Genomic DNA, 17,032 nt, shown 5'->3' with positions numbered 1-17,032 from the left:
TCGGTGAGGAGACGCCGGCGAGGCCGCCGGCCCCGTACGTAGTAGGATAGAAGTAGTAGTTAAAGAAAATTGTAATGAGTTCTTTCTAATGAAAACAAATGTTTATGTCTATGACACGCGGGCCAGGGGCGGACAAGGGGCGGACGCGAGCGACCAGCCTTTCGCGTCCGCGGACACGCAAACCCGGCCCAGATTTGGGCCGGATTTGCGTCGTTCCGAACGCCGCGGCCATCCGTTTTAGGGATGGATCCGCGTGCTGGGCCGGGTTTTTGTCTGTCTGGACCCATCCGGACGCGCGAGCGCGAGATGGGTCGCCCGTTGGAGATGCCCTAAAGCGCCACTACCCATTTTACAATTTTCCGACGTCAATGGCAGCGACATGGAGCGGAAAAGAACATCGGCAGACGCACGCGCCACCTGGCCGGATGGGGGATACGCATATTTCCCCGCAGCAAGGAAGGCAGGGACGGTAGCGTGCAGCTGAGCGACATTCCCACACGACCACGACGGCGTCAATTTTCCGGTGGACACCAGTCACACCACCACCACGGGACTGTTGCTCTCTAGTCTCTACCCCGCGCGTTGAAGAGAGCAAATTATAACGGGCCAAAGACGCAGCACCCAGCTCCAGCTCGACCGCAGCAGCCAAAAACCGAAACATTGGAGTCGGATAGATTGCTGCAACGACATGTACTTAAGGACCGGGGTGTGATCGGTTGCTCGCAGGAGCGTTTCTCGTATTCGTGGAGAAGAAAATTGGACGTTGGGTAACCCATGAGAAATAATTTCACTGCATCGCACGAAGTTTAAAGGCAGCGGACCGACCTATTTCGGACGCCAAAATGTACGTGTCAGGTCGAATGGTCGAAATCTGCCCAGCGGCCGACGCATAATTTTTTCCCCATTTACATTAATAAAAAACATAATTTTTTTTAAAAATGGCCAGCAAGGCCTGCTAAAACATAGCTATGGGCTACTGCACGTCGTCGCTGACGAGGTCAATGAACTCCGGCATCGGCCATGGAAGCTGGTACGTCGGCGGTGGAGGAGGAAGGGCAGCCTGCGGCAACTACGGCCAAGCCTTCGGCGGCGTAGGAGGCTGTGGTGAAGGTGGCCACGGATCCCAGGCCGTTGAAGGAGCAGGAGTCGGCGCGCGGTCGTTCGAACGATTCGGCGTGGCCGGAGGACTCGCCGGCCTCCCCTGCGCGAGCGCCGACTCGCGAAGCTGGATGGCGAGCCCGTCCCACACAGCGAGCTCATTGAGCTCGCTACTCGCCAGTGCCATGGCAATGGCCTCCTTCTCGCTAATGTTTGGTGGCTGGGTCTCCCGATCCCACGTCGGCCCGCCATTGTCGTGGTCGTTGTCTCCGCGCTCGGCCTCGGTGGCGTAGTCGTCGTTGTCCTCGTCGTCCTCGTCGTCCATCGGTGCTCGGCAATAATCGTATTCAATAACAACTTATCTCGCACTTTACACTATTGAGCCCTCTCTCGTGATGACTTCAGAAGTAATTATGTTTGACGTGGCAGCCGCTTGACAGTGCTTTATATTATTGCTTGGCTAAAAAGGATTAGAGGTTTTTCGCAAAAAAAAGGATTAGAGGTACATTATATTTTTTTTATATGGTTAGTATATTCTAATGATACAATACCCAAAATACTTTACCCATCGACTGACTATGTGAAAGGTTGGGTGGTGTGCGGACTGATAGACTTAGTTTCAGACTATTATCATTGATTTTTATAAATGCTTGATGCATTTTGGATGGCAGGTCTTGAGAAACCAACTGTAACATATTCCTCTATTTATATGGCTGTATATAAGCGTTTGCTACTATGTTTGTGATTTTGTGTATTTTGTTTATCCTCATTTCATCCTATTGATTTTGTTTTGAAAATCATTTAGTCACGTTATACAATGTGTAAATTATCACCAATTTCACAGGATCTAAATCTAGTCTTGATAGATAACGGCCGGCTGCGCGCGCTCCTAAACAGCCATAGCGCGTTCTAAACAAGAAATACGGCGCCACGGTTTACTGCCGCGACTGCTGAAGTTGCTCTCAGCCCAAGGTTGATCAGTTCAGTGTCCAATTTTTAGGGATTAGTAGCTGAGGGTTTATCGCGGACTTTATCTACGAGTTTGAGGTTGAAAATGTACACTTCTCTAATAATTAATCCATGCATTCGAACGAGACAAAGTCAGCATTTGCCGCGCATGCGACCCGTTCACCCTCCGTGGCTGCCACTTCACCAACACGGGTGAAAGAAAATTTAATCACGAGCTATTCAGCTGATCTCCCGCTGTTAACTCGTACGTGGCCGTACGTAGTAGGAGTAGTATCCCTCAGCCGCTGACAAGATCTCAAGACGTAGTAAAGCTCTACCAGCGATACTACCAATTCCACAATTTTCCGACGTCAAAGGCAGCGAAAAAGAAGATGGGCAGACGCAGGGGATGGCGCCGGATAAGCATATTTTTCGAGCAGCAGGAAGGCAGAGGGATGGTAGCGTGTAGCTGAGCGACCTTGGCATTTCTCTCTCGCAAAAGAGTATACACACGACCACGACGGCCACCACGGCCACCACCACCAGGCGACTGTTGCTCTCTGCGCCGCGTTGAAGAGAGCGAAAGACGGAGCTCCAGCGGAGCAGCAGACAAAAGCCGAAGCATTGGAGTCAGAGGCGAGGGAGAAGATGGCCTGCTCGTGACGGGTCGATTTAATTTCAGCAACCACCGCACCTCCCTCCAAGCTCCAACACAGTTTCCTTCCCACCCTCAACCAGCCAGCCAGCCACCCCGCCCTTCCTTTCTCCTCCGGTCCTCCCCCCTTCCCTTCTCCCCTCCCACGCATTCCTCCGTCCCCCAGCTCACCGGCTGCTCCCGCTCGGTTGGCTGTCCGGGACGCAGCGCTCGGATCACGGGAGGGAGTGGTTCTTTGCGCTTCCCCCGTGGTGCTTGCTTCTTTGTCTGTCTCTCCGCGCAAGTCCGGCCACTGCTCCTTGTTGTTTGTTGGGGATTCTTGGTTAATGCGGCGGTGCCTGTGACCGGGAGAGGAGGGCGAAGGAGGGAGCTGTTCGGTGGAGGGGAGGCTCTTCTGTCCTGTCCTGTCCTGTCGGGAATGGAAGGGGACGAGGCGGCGGCTGCGGCGGCGGCGGCGAGGATACGGGTGGTGCGCTGCCCGAGGTGCGACAAGTTCCTGCCGGAGCTGCCCGCCTACTCCGTCTACGTCTGCGGCGGATGCGGCGCCACCCTCCAAGGTACGCGCCACGGTGGTTGCCTACTTCATTCAGTGTTCCGCCGCACGGCCTTCCCCTGTTTGTTGGTTCACGGGCCAAAGGCGTCAGGAAAATGCCGGATTTTCGGGGCTGTTTTGTTCCCTGTTTGCTCGTCGATTGCGTTCTTGATACTGCTACACGTTCTTCTTGAATATTCCTTCTTCTTTGCCTCCCACTGGCTTCGGATTGGGGGGAATTGATTAAGACATTGTAATTAGTCAATCGCTGCGTTTTTGTCATTTTGTCTTGGTGATGCCTGCTGCGAGGAATAGTTCGGCTCATCAACTTGTTCCTCGTGTTTCGCAGCAAATTAGGGGGGATATTTCCTTTTGGGGACGCAGGTTCGCCTACCATTTTAAGTTTTGTTTTGTTTTGCCTTCCATTCCACAGAGGAACTCGTCGTGCATTTTTAATTCCCCCTTTTGAATTAAAAAAGATCCACTTTTGGCTAATCTAGCGTACCATTTCTTTTTCTTTTTTGAAACAAAATTCAAATATCTGAATTTACTCCGTATGTATTATTTTTCTTTAAAAGATATTGCCCTCTCAGCAAGCATATGACGATCCTGACGTTTTCGATTTGGGGGGACCAGGTCTTATTCCTCTTGGTCTATCTTGCGAGATTAAACTTAGAAAAAATCTGGTGTAAAATGACCAAAGCTGAAAGGTCTGGTTTATGACTAGTTCTTACCGAGAAATGCTTGTGAGTTGTGACCAGTTCTTAAACTGGTTTTATCTTGGCGGTAATTTTGTAGTGTCACGTTGGGGTTAATGGAAATAAAATATACGTTGAATTTGACCTAAATGTATTAAATTGCTTAATGATGATTCAATCATTTTGAAATCCAGTGTATGCCCTGTCGTTGGCTATTAGTAGTATTAGTTTAGGATCTAGTTGCATGTTTAAGTCTTCGGTTGTGCCTTGCAAGGTAGCTTTTGGAGCTAATGGGAGGCAATGACAATGCCACTTGTGTCTTGCACATCCTTCTGAGTTCTGAGGTCTTTTTTAGTTTCATAATTGGTTGTCGTAATACGACTTGGTGTTTTTTAAGCCTTCTTCAAGAATGTTCCAAATTAATATCTATCATTGAGTGGTTAGTATGAATCTGGAAATGACATCATTACTCTTCTGTAATTTTGCAGCCAAGAAAAAAAACTCGGGCCAAGCTTTGGATCCCTCTGATAATGGAAATGTGAAATACCTGGAAGTACTGGAGAGTGTGCCGGAGACATCTGAAGCAATGGATGCAGCTACCACTGGTAACAGATCAGTACCCAATAGAATGCCAGCTTTGCACAGCAGATCAGTTTACAGCCGTGATAACAGTCGGATTACAAAGGAGCCAAGCACCTCAAATGTCAAAGCTGGCGCAAGAGATGATGTAAAAGAGGCTAAGTACATGCGCTTTCGTAATGTGGAAAATGGAGAGACTGTAAGAGCAAGAGGTGTGTCTGACATGCGGCCAAAGTCCCCAATCTCGAGTGTTCCACCCAATGCATTCCGGGGAGAAGGCCCTATTGACCACCATTTGAAGTCGAGGCACATGCATTCCAATAAGGAGCATGCCAATGAACCAGATTTGGATGGTCCAAGCAGAGTCAGGGGTCTTGAGAAAGACCGAGCCGAGCTGTTGAGGATGCTTGATGAGTTGAGAGACCAGGTGCAGCAATCCTGTGAGGTAAATGGGCCGGATACAAGTGCGGTCAATAGAGCAGCAGATACCTCAAGCTCATATGGTATTCATGAACGGTTGAGTCAGTTGAGGCAAGATCGATCTCAATTGCATCGAAAGGGTTCTCATCACTCTCCTTCCATGAACGCGCGAAGTCCTGGCATACATGTTTATGATCCATTGCCTGCACAGCAAAACCATCATGGATATGTGGAACCTATTGCACATGCAAGAATCTCGAGCTATCCTGCTGGCCCTTACCCATGGAGAAATTTTGATAATTATTTCTTTGGACAGCATGATCCTGATCCTCTCCTCTCTTGCCACGACGAAGGTTTCTACCATCAGGCTGCCTGTTCTTGCTTACATTGCTACCACCGGGAGTTCTTACCTGTACAGGGAACTCCCCTGGGTTTCAATGATCAGAGGGCACCATATCTTGTGAACAGCTATGGGGCCTATCCTGTGTATGGTCCCTTGCTTGGTCAGCAAAGGTACAATTCAAGAAGCGCTAATCCTTCCTTGCATCCGAATAACCCAAGGGCCAACATAAGCAAGAAGCCTGCACAAACTCTTGAGCCAATTGCTGGTGGTGCTCCTTTCACCATATGCTACAACTGCTACGAAGTACTGCAGCTACCGAAGAAACGTTCGTTGTTGGGGAAGGAGTATAAATTGCGGTGTGGATCATGCTCACACACAATTGTAGTCAAGCTTGATGGAACCAGGCTCGATGTATCGGAAATTACACCAAGTGCACATTTATCTCCTACACTGCAAAATAACATTGGTGATAGCATGGCAGATAACTTGTGTGCTACTGCTGATGAGAGGTTGCCTCCACCATATTCTTTTTCTGTAGCAAGCCATCAATCTCAGGAAAAGGATAAGCACTCAAATTCAGGCGAATCAGACAGCAAACATACCCCTCTAGGGACTAATTCTGAGGACAGTCCTCAATCCAGGGATCTTCCTGCCGAAGAGAATGTGATTTCCCGCACACCGAGTTTACCACGTCGTGATCATAGTGGATTCTTACCATCCGAAGGTTCTGGAATAGGAAGCAGAAGTACCCGTTCTGAACATGAAAAAGTTGTGCTGTTAACTGAAAGTTGCAAGCAGAACTCAATCAAAGATGTCTGTGTAGCAAATGAGACACAGTCATCAGACGATGAGTTCGATGGTCCTGATTACACACAAGATATGCTAAATGTGCTAAGAGATTCTAGCCACACAAGGGCAACAAAGGTGGGTGATTCATTTCTCACCAATCTTATAAAAAAGAGCTTCAGAATGAACAATGGAACACAAAATGGAAGAGCAAAGGTGTTTGTAAATGGTTTCCCTATCCCGGACCGTCTGGTCAGGAAGGCTGAGAAACTAGCTGGAGCAATTTATCCCGGTGATTACTGGTAATTCCTCATTGGGTATTCTTTTTTTTTTTTACAAAATGGATTTACATGTCAGGCAGCTAAGACTCACCAACCTAGAAAATACATACTTAAATTTTATAATAAATACGTCCAATGTACTTAGAAGTTTTCTTTCTCGTATGAATACTGAAAATGTTCTCTAATATTCTCTTACTTAGGTATGATCACCGTGCTGGGTTCTGGGGTGCTGTCGGGCAGCCCTGCCTTGGCATGATACCAGTAAGAGCTTGTAGATTTTATGCAATTTGCTATTCCACATTGTGTTGATTAAATATCTAACTGGATCTTTTGCTTGCAGCCTTATATTCCAGAGTTTAATTACCCTATGCCCAAGAAATGCGGTGGTGGAAACACTGGCATATATATTAACGGAAGAGAACTCCACAAGAAGGATTTGGACTTACTTGTAGCTCGAGGACTCTCAGATTCTCCTGAAAGATCTTATATAGTTGAAAATTCTGGGAAGGTTACAGATGAAGCATCTGGTGAAGAGCTTTATGGGCTTGGCAAGCTTGCCCCAACGTAAGCACCTTTATTATCATTTAAATTATATGGATGAAAAGTACTTGAGATTATTTCCCTTAGTCACTCAAGTTCCTCATCTGATTACGTTTTTACCTGCACTATAATCTTGCTCTGATGCCAGCTTTCTGCACTGACGTAACTCAAATCAAGATAATTCTGTTTTTGGTGAAGAAAATTTGGGGTCATATCGGATTTATTGCTAAGGAATCATACTATATGAATTAAGAAACTAAGCTAATATTGAAAATATATTAGTGTGTGTTGTGCTAATATTATTTGCCATAAGACATAGATATATACTATATAGAGCTTCTTTATTTGCTGAAATCATTCTATAGTTGCAAGTCAATAATTTATTCACTGATGATATATTTTAGCTTCTTAATATAGTGCTTGCACTAAACTAGTAGTAGTGTTCAGAAACCACAGCATCGTTAGTCTCATATCTATAAGAGCATCTCCACTCGTGCCCCCGTCGAGGCCCCCGGCGAGCGTTTTTTCCATCCGGACGGCGTAATTCGGCCCAGTCGCGCCCCCGGTTCCTCGTTTTCGTCCGGATTTGGCCCTTCATCCATCCGGCGAGCCCACGCCACCCCCGGCCCCCCGGGGAGCGCTCGGGGACTCCGGACGAGTGAAAAGCGGGGAAGGGCCCGATCTGTCGGTGACTCAACGCACGAACCCCACCGCCACGTCGCTCAAAATCTCCCCCACCCCTCGTATCTCTCTCGCCGCCGGCACCACCCCGCCGGCTTGTTGCCCAGATTCTTTGCTATGCGCCATCATGGGAAGGGTCCTCTTGCACAGCCTAATCACCAGGTGCCTCCATCATGGGCCGCCTTCTTTGCTATGCGCCAGGAGATTCGAGACTCTACAATGCATCAGCTGCTGCAAGATGATCTGGTGGAGCACATATGGAGGCTCCGAGGCAACGCCAACGCCGACGCCAACTAGTCTGTCTTAATTTGTTTGAAAAATTGTGAAATTGTGTGCTTCATTTGTTTCAGCACTTGTTAAACATTGTACTGATTATCGCCGAATTTGTTTCAGCAATTTTCGTACTCTTGTTTGCCGAACTTGTTAAATTTTATGTTGAATTTGTTTGAAATATGTCAAATGGTCGAGGTTGGGGGTTTCCTGCCGGGGGGACGGCTGGAACTTCGGCGCTCCCCACGCCAAATCTTCATCCAATCCGGACGAAAATTTCGCCGGATTTGGGCGTGGGGAGCGCCAACGAGTGGGGATGCTCTAAAGTGCCAGGTGTGATCAGCAGAGCCTGATCCTTACGAATGCCTGTAGGCAGATCCAAAACCAGGCACATACATAGCTTTTGAACACCCTGTTTTCATGAGCTTCATTAACGGATTATTCATGTGACTGAAAACTTGGATAGTAGTGTTGTCATGATTGCTCGTATCACCGTCAGTTTATTTTTTTATAAAAAAATCCTGACTAAACAATATATTGAAAACTCAATTACTCCTGAAGACATATTTTTTTGGCAAAATTCTCAAAATAGCATGTTTCATGATCAGCACGCACATGGTGCATGTTCTGAAACAGTTTCGGTGTTTGTTCAGTTAGTGTAGCTTCTCTGCCGTGGACCGCACCTATATTATTCAGTGAACAGACTCTGCTAGCTGTTGTATACTATATATCGCTGTTCTAACATTTTGTTTATTTATTGCGAATACAGTGTTGAGAAATTGAGGCGCGGATTTGGGATGCGAGTCCCCAAGCTTATCGTGGCAGGTCAACAGGGCTCAATCATAACCCATGGACATGGAGAAGCTCTGGGATAAATCAATGAGCTAGCTGCATGTCAGAACATGGATATTTGGAGAAACTCTGGAAAATCAAGTGTGGTAGATCTCCAGAAGAAATTCATTTTCTGCTCCAGGCCGTGTGGCTAGTTCTCCCGCTTCTTGAATTCTTTGTGCCAGGCCTCCTATATATATTCTGCTCTTTGGATGCATGCTTGTAATTTTCTACCTAGTTAGACGTCTTAAGTGAAAAGTTAGATGATTTTTTGTTTGTTTGCTTGTTTATTTGTTTGCGTGATACATTTTTGAGATATGTTGAGAGAGATAACTAAGCATTTGCCTTGAGTCTGAAATGCACCAAATGGGACCTTCTGAAAAAGAGAGGAAGTAAATTTAACCACATTTTGAGACCTTTTTTTTTTTGCAGCCAGCTGTAGAAGTAAAGTTAAGAAATTAGTATTGGAGTGCTGAGCCAAATTGTAGGGCTTGTTTGGTTCGTGGGACTCTCAAAACACATGAACAAGAGAAATATGATAGGAAGCATGTGCAAAATAGAGGATTAAAAAAATACAGAAATTATATAAACTTGGGTGTTTGCTGCACAGTAATACATAAAACATAAGAACCCATGTAAACATGGTAAAAAAAAAGTCAAACCAGATGAGAATATATAATTACGATGTTAGAACGCTAGACCCTGCCCGTGAATAAGTGTACCTTTCCTTTTTTAGAAGTCAAACATCTTTAAATTTGATTAAATTTTTTACACTGAAATTATAACATATGTGACATTAAATTACTATATTATTGAACTACATGTCAAAATGAATCTGGCGGTATTTTTTCATGGTTACAAATGCTGCTATTTTTTTCTAGAGAGTTGTTCAAAGTTAATAAAGTTTAACTTAAGACATGTGGTACGTTTGTTTATTTGAGGACAAAGAGATTATACATAGTAATGGTCTCTGAAACCTGTTGTGCACTAGTACTAGCTGTGAAAAGCCACACATTCGTTCCACGGAAAAGCTCGTCAGTATGTACATGTAACCACAGGCTTCATGGTGGTGGCACAGTTTCACATTCTGAAAAGCTCATACTGATGAATGAACCTGCAATCGATCGAACAGAAGTAGGCGGCTGGTTGAAGAGAAATCTTTGGAGCTGTGAACAATCTTCAGGCCCCATGGCCCATGCGCGGATTTCGTGATGCAAGTGCAAACCATGGTACTGGGTCCACCCGAGCTCCATGAGCTCGTGGCATGATTGTGTGCGTCAGCGCAGGCGCAGCGACGTGTGCTGCGGCGCGCGTCACGCCCGGCCGCCCGGGACCAGACGAATGAGACGATACATGGCGACATGGCGTCGAGGAAGGAGACGAAGGTAGGACGATACATTGCGACATGGCGTGCTCGTGAAGCCTGCCTAGCCTAGCACGTCGCTTCGCCATGGCCTCGTTGCGGTTGCCGTTGCGGCCGGCGACCATCGCGGGGCTTCCGCTGACGCCGCGCCATTCCCGCGCGCGTGGTGGTCAGGTCGATCTCATAGGTTTTCTTTCATCGGAGTCTGATACTCTGATCTGAGAGACGGGACACCGGTTGTCTCTTGTCTGTCACCGTTTCACGCGGCCTACGCAGTCCACAACTACACACGCGAGTTCCCAGACGTCACGGCCTCACGGGCCGCACAAAGCAAAACAGTTCTTGCGTTGTGGGCGCGGGCTAAGAGTTAATATCAACCAACCAACTAAACAGGCCCATGTTGGATCCTTCGATGGCCCTACATGTGGACCCATTTGTCGGGTCCAGTGGGCCAGTGTAGATTAGTTAAGGAATGTGAAACCTGCGACCATATCACGTGTAAAAATATATTTTTCTTCACGGTTTGACTGAAAGTGCAGAAAGCAAGAGGTTTAGCGACCCGACTCCGACCGAATATAACCCTCAGTTGCAAACTGTAAAAAGAAATATTCCACTAAAAGACCGATGTGTCAGCGTTTTTTATCCTTTTAATTTTTTGCCTTCTACCCATCTTCTTCCCTATGCCGCCTGACCACCAACTTGCACCGTCCCACCTGCCGCTCGACTGCCTAGCGTCGCCCCAGGCAGCCTCCTAGGTCACCGCCCGTTCATGGTGCCACCGGCCGCGACCACCTACTCATCTGGCTTCACCGATATTTGATGGAAGGTGGCACTCCGCTCGGTCTCGTAAAAGTCAAGCTCCTGGGAGGCCGTCGACGAGTGCTTCACCATCGGCTGCTGCAAGACGCCCATCCTCGTCAACATGGAATTCAACTGGCGCCCCAAAAAGGCGGATGTCGGTCCCTCCAGTGGAGGTGTAGGTGAAGCAGAATCATTGCTTCATTCCTAGGAAGTGCACGACATGGTGCAGGTGAAGCAGAATCACGGCTTCATCCCGACGAAGTGCATGGCGAGGTGTAGGTGAAGCAGAATCATGGATTGTCCTGAAGCCAATTTGCCAAAAATTGACAAGAGCGAGCCTCTCCATCAAAAAGCGATCGAACTTTGGGACGGTGTTGGATAGTTGGCGGGATTCCAGCGAGCCCCGCAATGAAAGGGCATCGGCGCATCTTGAAACATCCCTCCCGCCTAGCCGTTGTCCGGTTTACACGCACTGGCAAATTACCTCGGGAACGGCGGATACAAGGTTCTCGAGCGTGGATCTCGATGCCTTTCAAAAAATTATGGGTTAGCCGAATTTTAGGATATCTAAGATGGAAAAAATTCATACCAAAACCATAAGAGTTGGTTATTTCAAGGATTTATTCACTCCTCCTAAAAACAGGCTTTCATCCCGCTTTATAAATAAAACATGGTGGAACCGAGCTGGAGAGGAGAACCTCTTACAAAGCAGATTAAAGAAAAAACAAAAAAGAATACGAAAAAGCAAAAGTTACGACGACAATGAAACAAGACGGAGACGAGTAGGGGGATTCACGACGCCGTCCTTGAGAGGGTAACGACACACTGTACCACCACCGTTGAGACCATGAGGTATTGGTCACGAACCGTACCGCGGGGTGGATACCCACAACGTCACAACGATGCCCCCAAGAAGGTTATGACACCTGCAGGCATCACCGCCGTTGGGCGCTGAGCTTTCACCCGGAAGCATCCTCGCATCCCCGCTCGAGAACTCAACCGCCGTTGCCCCCGAGGCAGGTTTCTGAAACGCGTTCTGGGAGCTATCAAAGCCGAAGCGTCGCCAACACTAGGATCTCCAATCATCCACTCCATGCCATCCCCATGACCGAAGAGCACCATCACCGCCATGTTGACCGTCATAGAGCCGTCCGCCCACTCCACCTTCCAGAGCCGCCGCGGCGGCATCTCCTGAACTCGATGATGGGTTCGTTGCATGGAAAACAAAAAAATTCCTACCGCATAGACGAATAAATCCAAGATCTAATCTATGGAAAAGCCAAGATCTAATCTACAAGATTGAAGCAACGAGATGGAGATGAGACTAACCCTCGAAGATTCCAAAGCCTACGAGATTAATCTCGTTGTTGGTGTAGACGATCGTCCCCGGTGCTGCAATCCGGCAGCACTTCCGTACTCGGTCGTGCATACGGTGTCGATGAAGCCCTTCCTCTCCCCGTTCCAGCGGGCAGCGGAGGTGTGGTAGATCCCCTCGGAATCCCAGCAGCACAACGGCGTGGTGGTGGAGGTGGAGGAGAAATTCCTGCAGGGCTTCGCCAAGCCTGCGCAGGAAGAAGGAGGAGGGAGAGAGGGGCGGCTAGGGCTTGGGGGGATGATGTGCTGCGCCCCAGCCCTCCCCTCCCTCTTATATAGGCGTGGAGGGGCTGCCTTGGCCCCTCCTCCAAGCCCAAGGGTCGGCTAAAACAAGGGGGGGAACTTCCCCCCCCCCCCCCCCCCCAAGTTAAGTCCCTATTTTCAAGGGATTTGATCTTATCCACTTGGTACAGCCACATGGGACTTGGGGGGCTGGTGTGCATGGCCCATGTGGGCCTATGCGACCCCTCCGGTCCATGTTGGTCGTCCGGGATAGGTGGGCCCCACTATGGTACCCTCCGGAACCTTCTAGAACCTCCGGTACAATACCGAAAAATCCTGAACTTTTCCGGTAACCCTGAAAATGACTACCCATATATGAATCTTATTCTCCGGACCATTCCGGACCTCCTCGTGATGTCCTGGATCCCATCCGAGACTCCGAACAAACTTCGGTCTCCATCTCATATTCCGAATCTACTTATGCGACATCGAACCTTAAGCGCGTCACCCTACGGTTCGCGAACTATGTAGACATGGTCGAGACTCATCTCCGAGCAATAACCAATAGCGGGATCTGGAGATCCATAATGGCTCCCACATATTCAACGATAACTTAGTGATCGATTGAACCATTTACATACGATACCGATTCCCTTTGTCACGCGATACTTTACTTGTCCAAGGTTCGATCATCGGTATCTCCATACCTTGTTCAACCTTGTTACCGACAAGTACTCTTTACTCGTACCGTGGTATGTCATCTCTTGTGATCTTAATCACATGCTTGCAAGCTAATCAGACGACGTGACACCGAGAGGGCCCAGAGTGTATCTATCCGTCATCAGGTTGGACAAATCCCACTATTGATCCATATGCCTCAACTCACACTTTCCGAATACTTAATCCCATCTTTATAACCACCCATTTACGCAATGGCGTTTGATGTAATCAAAGTACCCTTCCGATGTAAGTGATTTACATGATCTCATGGTCGAAGGACTTAGGCAACTATGTATCGAAAGCTTATAGCAAATTGAACATAATGACTTGATCTTATGCTACGCTCATTTGGGTGTGTGTCCATTATATCATTCACCTAATGACATAACCTTGTTATTAATAACATCCAATGTTCATGATCACGAAACCATGATCATTCATTAATCAACAAGCTAGTTATACAAGAGGCTTACTAGGGACTCCTTGTTGTTTACATAACACACATGTATCAATGTTTCGGTTAATATAATTATAGCATGGTATGCAAACATTATCATAAACACAAAGATATATTATAATAACCATTTTATTATTGCCTCTTGGGCATATCTCCAACAGTCTCCCACTTGCACTAGAGTCAATAATCTAGTTTACATTTGTAAAGATATAAAACCTTGGCCTTCTGGTGCTTTATCATGTTTTGCTCACGGGAGAGGTTTTAGTCAACGGTTCTGACACACTCAGAAACGTATGTATTTTGCAATTCATTTGCGTCTCAACGCATCACTCATTTTCCAAATGAGTCGGCATTAATTGTATATGCTTAGTCCTCTGGTGGAACCTTAATTCCGCGGTTTGAAATAAGTCACTAATATTGTCATACACAGTATAGCTTCAAAGTTCTGACACTATCGGAACTACACCAAGTTCTCAAAGAACTCATCGACTTAACATCCTTAGTCATTGTCAAAACAATGACATACTCTGCCTTCGTTTGTAGAATCCGTCACAATATTTAGAACTCATCTAAATCTAGCATAGACAACTTCTAGCTCATTGTGCTACCTCAACACTTATCCTAATTGAGATTGAAATTTTATTTTCATATGTGACCAAACTAATATCGGTGTAACACCTTACAGCGATTTGTTTGTCATTACCCCATACAAAACTATATATATCCTTGGTTCTTCTAAAGTACTCAAGGATATTCTTACTGTTGTCCAATAATCATCACATGAATCATTCTGGTATATGCTCGTAACACTTTAGAGCACAGGACATCTGACTTTGTACATATTGTTCGTGATCGAAAGTCACTCATGTGTTTTTACTCATTAAGTGTCAAATACACTCAAGTCTTGTTAAACCTTCACATGAAAAGAACACCTTCTTAATATTTCTATATTGAACTACTTCAATATTCATTCTATGTACTTTGACTTAAACTTATTATGTGTTTCAATCTATCTTCATAGATCTTGACACTAAATATGTTTCAGTCCATATCCTTTCATTGAAGTTAATTCTCAATGAAACCTTTTTAATCAATTATATAATTACATTATTTATAATCAACGATATGTCATCCACATAAAGTATTACAAATATGTCTCAGAGCTCCCACTTAATTTCTTGCAAATGCAAGCATCTTCATCGTTTCTGATGAAATCAAAAACTCTTTGACTATTTTATCCGGTGAAGATTCCAACTCCGCGATACTCACTTCATCCAATTGAAGTTCGTATATCTATCTCGTATTCCACGGACTAGCAAAAAACTCTTGGTTATATCTAGTATACATCCTTCATACGCACTTCTGGCAAGGAATGTATTTCTGCCATCCTACTATCATATCTCATAAAAGAAATATGTAGCGATTACTAGAATAATCCACATAGACTTTAAGCATTGCCACGAAAGATCTAATCTTATCGTAGTCAACTCTTTGAACTTTGTCGTAAACAACTTTTCGATAAGTCAAGCTTCTTTAAGGATATTCCATCCAAGTCCATCTATTTTATAGATCCATTTACTTTCAAAAAGCATTCATCTATCTTGGATTTCATGGCGCATGGCCATTTTAACGGAGTCAGGGCCCATCATAACTTCTTTGTATGTAGTTGGTTTATTATTGTTCAAATATCAATCCTTTGTCCACAAATCATTTATTTGATCACAAAGTAAACCATACCTACAAGGTTTAATAAGTACTTGATCTCCATGACTATAACACTTTGTAGACATGGGAGCCATGATCGTCATAGCCGCTTCCAGAACCATTTCCGATGCTGCGCTACTCTGATCATTATGCTCAGGTTCGTAAACCTTATCAAGTTCTATTGTCCTCCCACTCAAATACTTCGCTAGAAAACAATTTCTTGGAAATAAGCAAGTAATATTAACAAACACTTTTGTCTTTTACTTCATTGTGAGAAGAATTCCCAATCCATTCTCTTGGGATAACCAACAAAGACATTCATCCGATTTTGGTTGTAAACTTATTTATTTATGCTATGCATACCAAAATTTAAGAAAGGACTATTAGGGTTCATACCCATGCCATAACTCGTATGGTGTCATTTCAACGGATCATGATGATGCTCTATTCAGTGTAAAAGCGGTAGTCTCTAAAGCATAATCCATAAAAAATATAATGGCGTCATTTTATATTATCTCATCATTAACCCAACAGGTTTGGATACGTCTCTCGGATACTCCATCATCACTATGATACTCCAAGAAACGTGAGGTTGTAGAACGATTTCATAACTCTCTTAGATGTTCGCCAAAACCCGTAATTCAAATATTTCCGCCATGATCCAATCATAGATATTTGACTTTTCTATTACGATGATTTCCACTTTATGCTGAAATTTATTTGAATCCATTCAAATGTTTCAAACTTCTTCCTTATCGAATATATCCACATATATATACTCAATTCATTGTTGGAAGTTTTCATGAAGTAGAAGAATCTCCCGCACACAACTATGCCCAGTGAACCATATACATCACCATGTATGTTTCCACTAAGTTAGTTGCCCGTTCAACTCTTGGCCTATGAACGATATTTAAGTCATTTCCTTTTAGAAGAGATTTGCAAGCGCCAAATGATTCAAAAATCATATGACTCCAAAAATCCATTTGCATGGAGTTCCTTCATGCGTTCCTCCCTAACATGACCTAAACGGCAGTTCCACAAATAAGTGGAATTCAAATCATTTGCCTTATGGCATTTTAGCGTCAGTGTTATGTATGTGTGTTTCACCATTAAGATTTATAATAACTTATCCATCGTACATGGAGCAATGTCATAATTGAACAACTCATTGTTTTCATTCGACCAGAGCAAAATAACAATTTATTAAGTTCTTTATTATAAATTCTAAGGGCTAGGTAGAATGCCAACGACAAACATAATAACACTTTATTATGTTCCAGACGTGCATTATTACCATATTCCTTATCAGTCACTTAGGCCATCATATTCTTGTATTGCGTTGTATTGTATGACATCTCATACCAACCAATCTGGTAAAAATACCCAAGAATTTCATTATGTGACCAAACAAGGAGTACATCCATAACATGCATATCATCTATATACACCTGAGCTAGACTTTCTAGTCTTTTCTTTCTTTCTGCCAAAACATCTTTTGTAGTTTCTCTTTTAGCTTTCCTCATTCTCAGAAAACACCTCACCTTTAATAACTTCTAGGTTTGTTGGTCAAACACCAATAACCTTGAGGATCTTACCTTGAAGTTGATCATCACATGACAAGTGTTCCAGATTTCACTATTAGTAACTTTTAATGTGATGAACAATTTCACTCACAATTTTAACCATCAAATCATGACGACTTTCCGAGACCATGTCTGTACATGCT

At 45.1% G+C, this 17,032-nt stretch overlaps 1 protein-coding gene across 1 annotated transcript; it reads left to right on the top strand.

The window, feature by feature from the left end:
- Positions 1-2,642: 2,642 nt before the first annotated feature.
- LOC127314045 (uncharacterized) lies at positions 2,643-9,020 on the top strand. The gene is made up of 5 exons (XM_051344511.2): positions 2,643-3,258; positions 4,420-6,361; positions 6,541-6,601; positions 6,681-6,904; positions 8,601-9,020. The coding sequence occupies exons 1-5, from the start codon at positions 3,120-3,122 to the stop codon at positions 8,704-8,706; spliced, it is 2,472 nt and encodes an 823-aa protein (XP_051200471.1). The 5' UTR covers positions 2,643-3,119; the 3' UTR covers positions 8,707-9,020.
- The last annotated feature ends 8,012 nt before the right edge of the window (positions 9,021-17,032 follow it).

Source organism: Lolium perenne, chromosome 7, assembly GCF_019359855.2.
Source record: "Lolium perenne isolate Kyuss_39 chromosome 7, Kyuss_2.0, whole genome shotgun sequence".
NCBI classification, from domain to species: Eukaryota; Viridiplantae; Streptophyta; class Magnoliopsida; order Poales; family Poaceae; genus Lolium; species Lolium perenne.
This window is presented reverse-complemented; position numbering and strand designations above follow the sequence as displayed.

Coding starts and splice junctions, on each gene's coding strand:
- LOC127314045 (XM_051344511.2), top strand. CDS start 3,120: ATGGAAGGGGACGAGGCGGCGGCTGCGGCGGCGGCGGCGAGGATACGG. Junction 3,259..4,419: donor ATGCGGCGCCACCCTCCAAG/GTACGCGCCACG, acceptor GTAATTTTGCAG/CCAAGAAAAAAAACTCGGGC. Junction 6,362..6,540: donor ATTTATCCCGGTGATTACTG/GTAATTCCTCAT, acceptor TCTCTTACTTAG/GTATGATCACCGTGCTGGGT.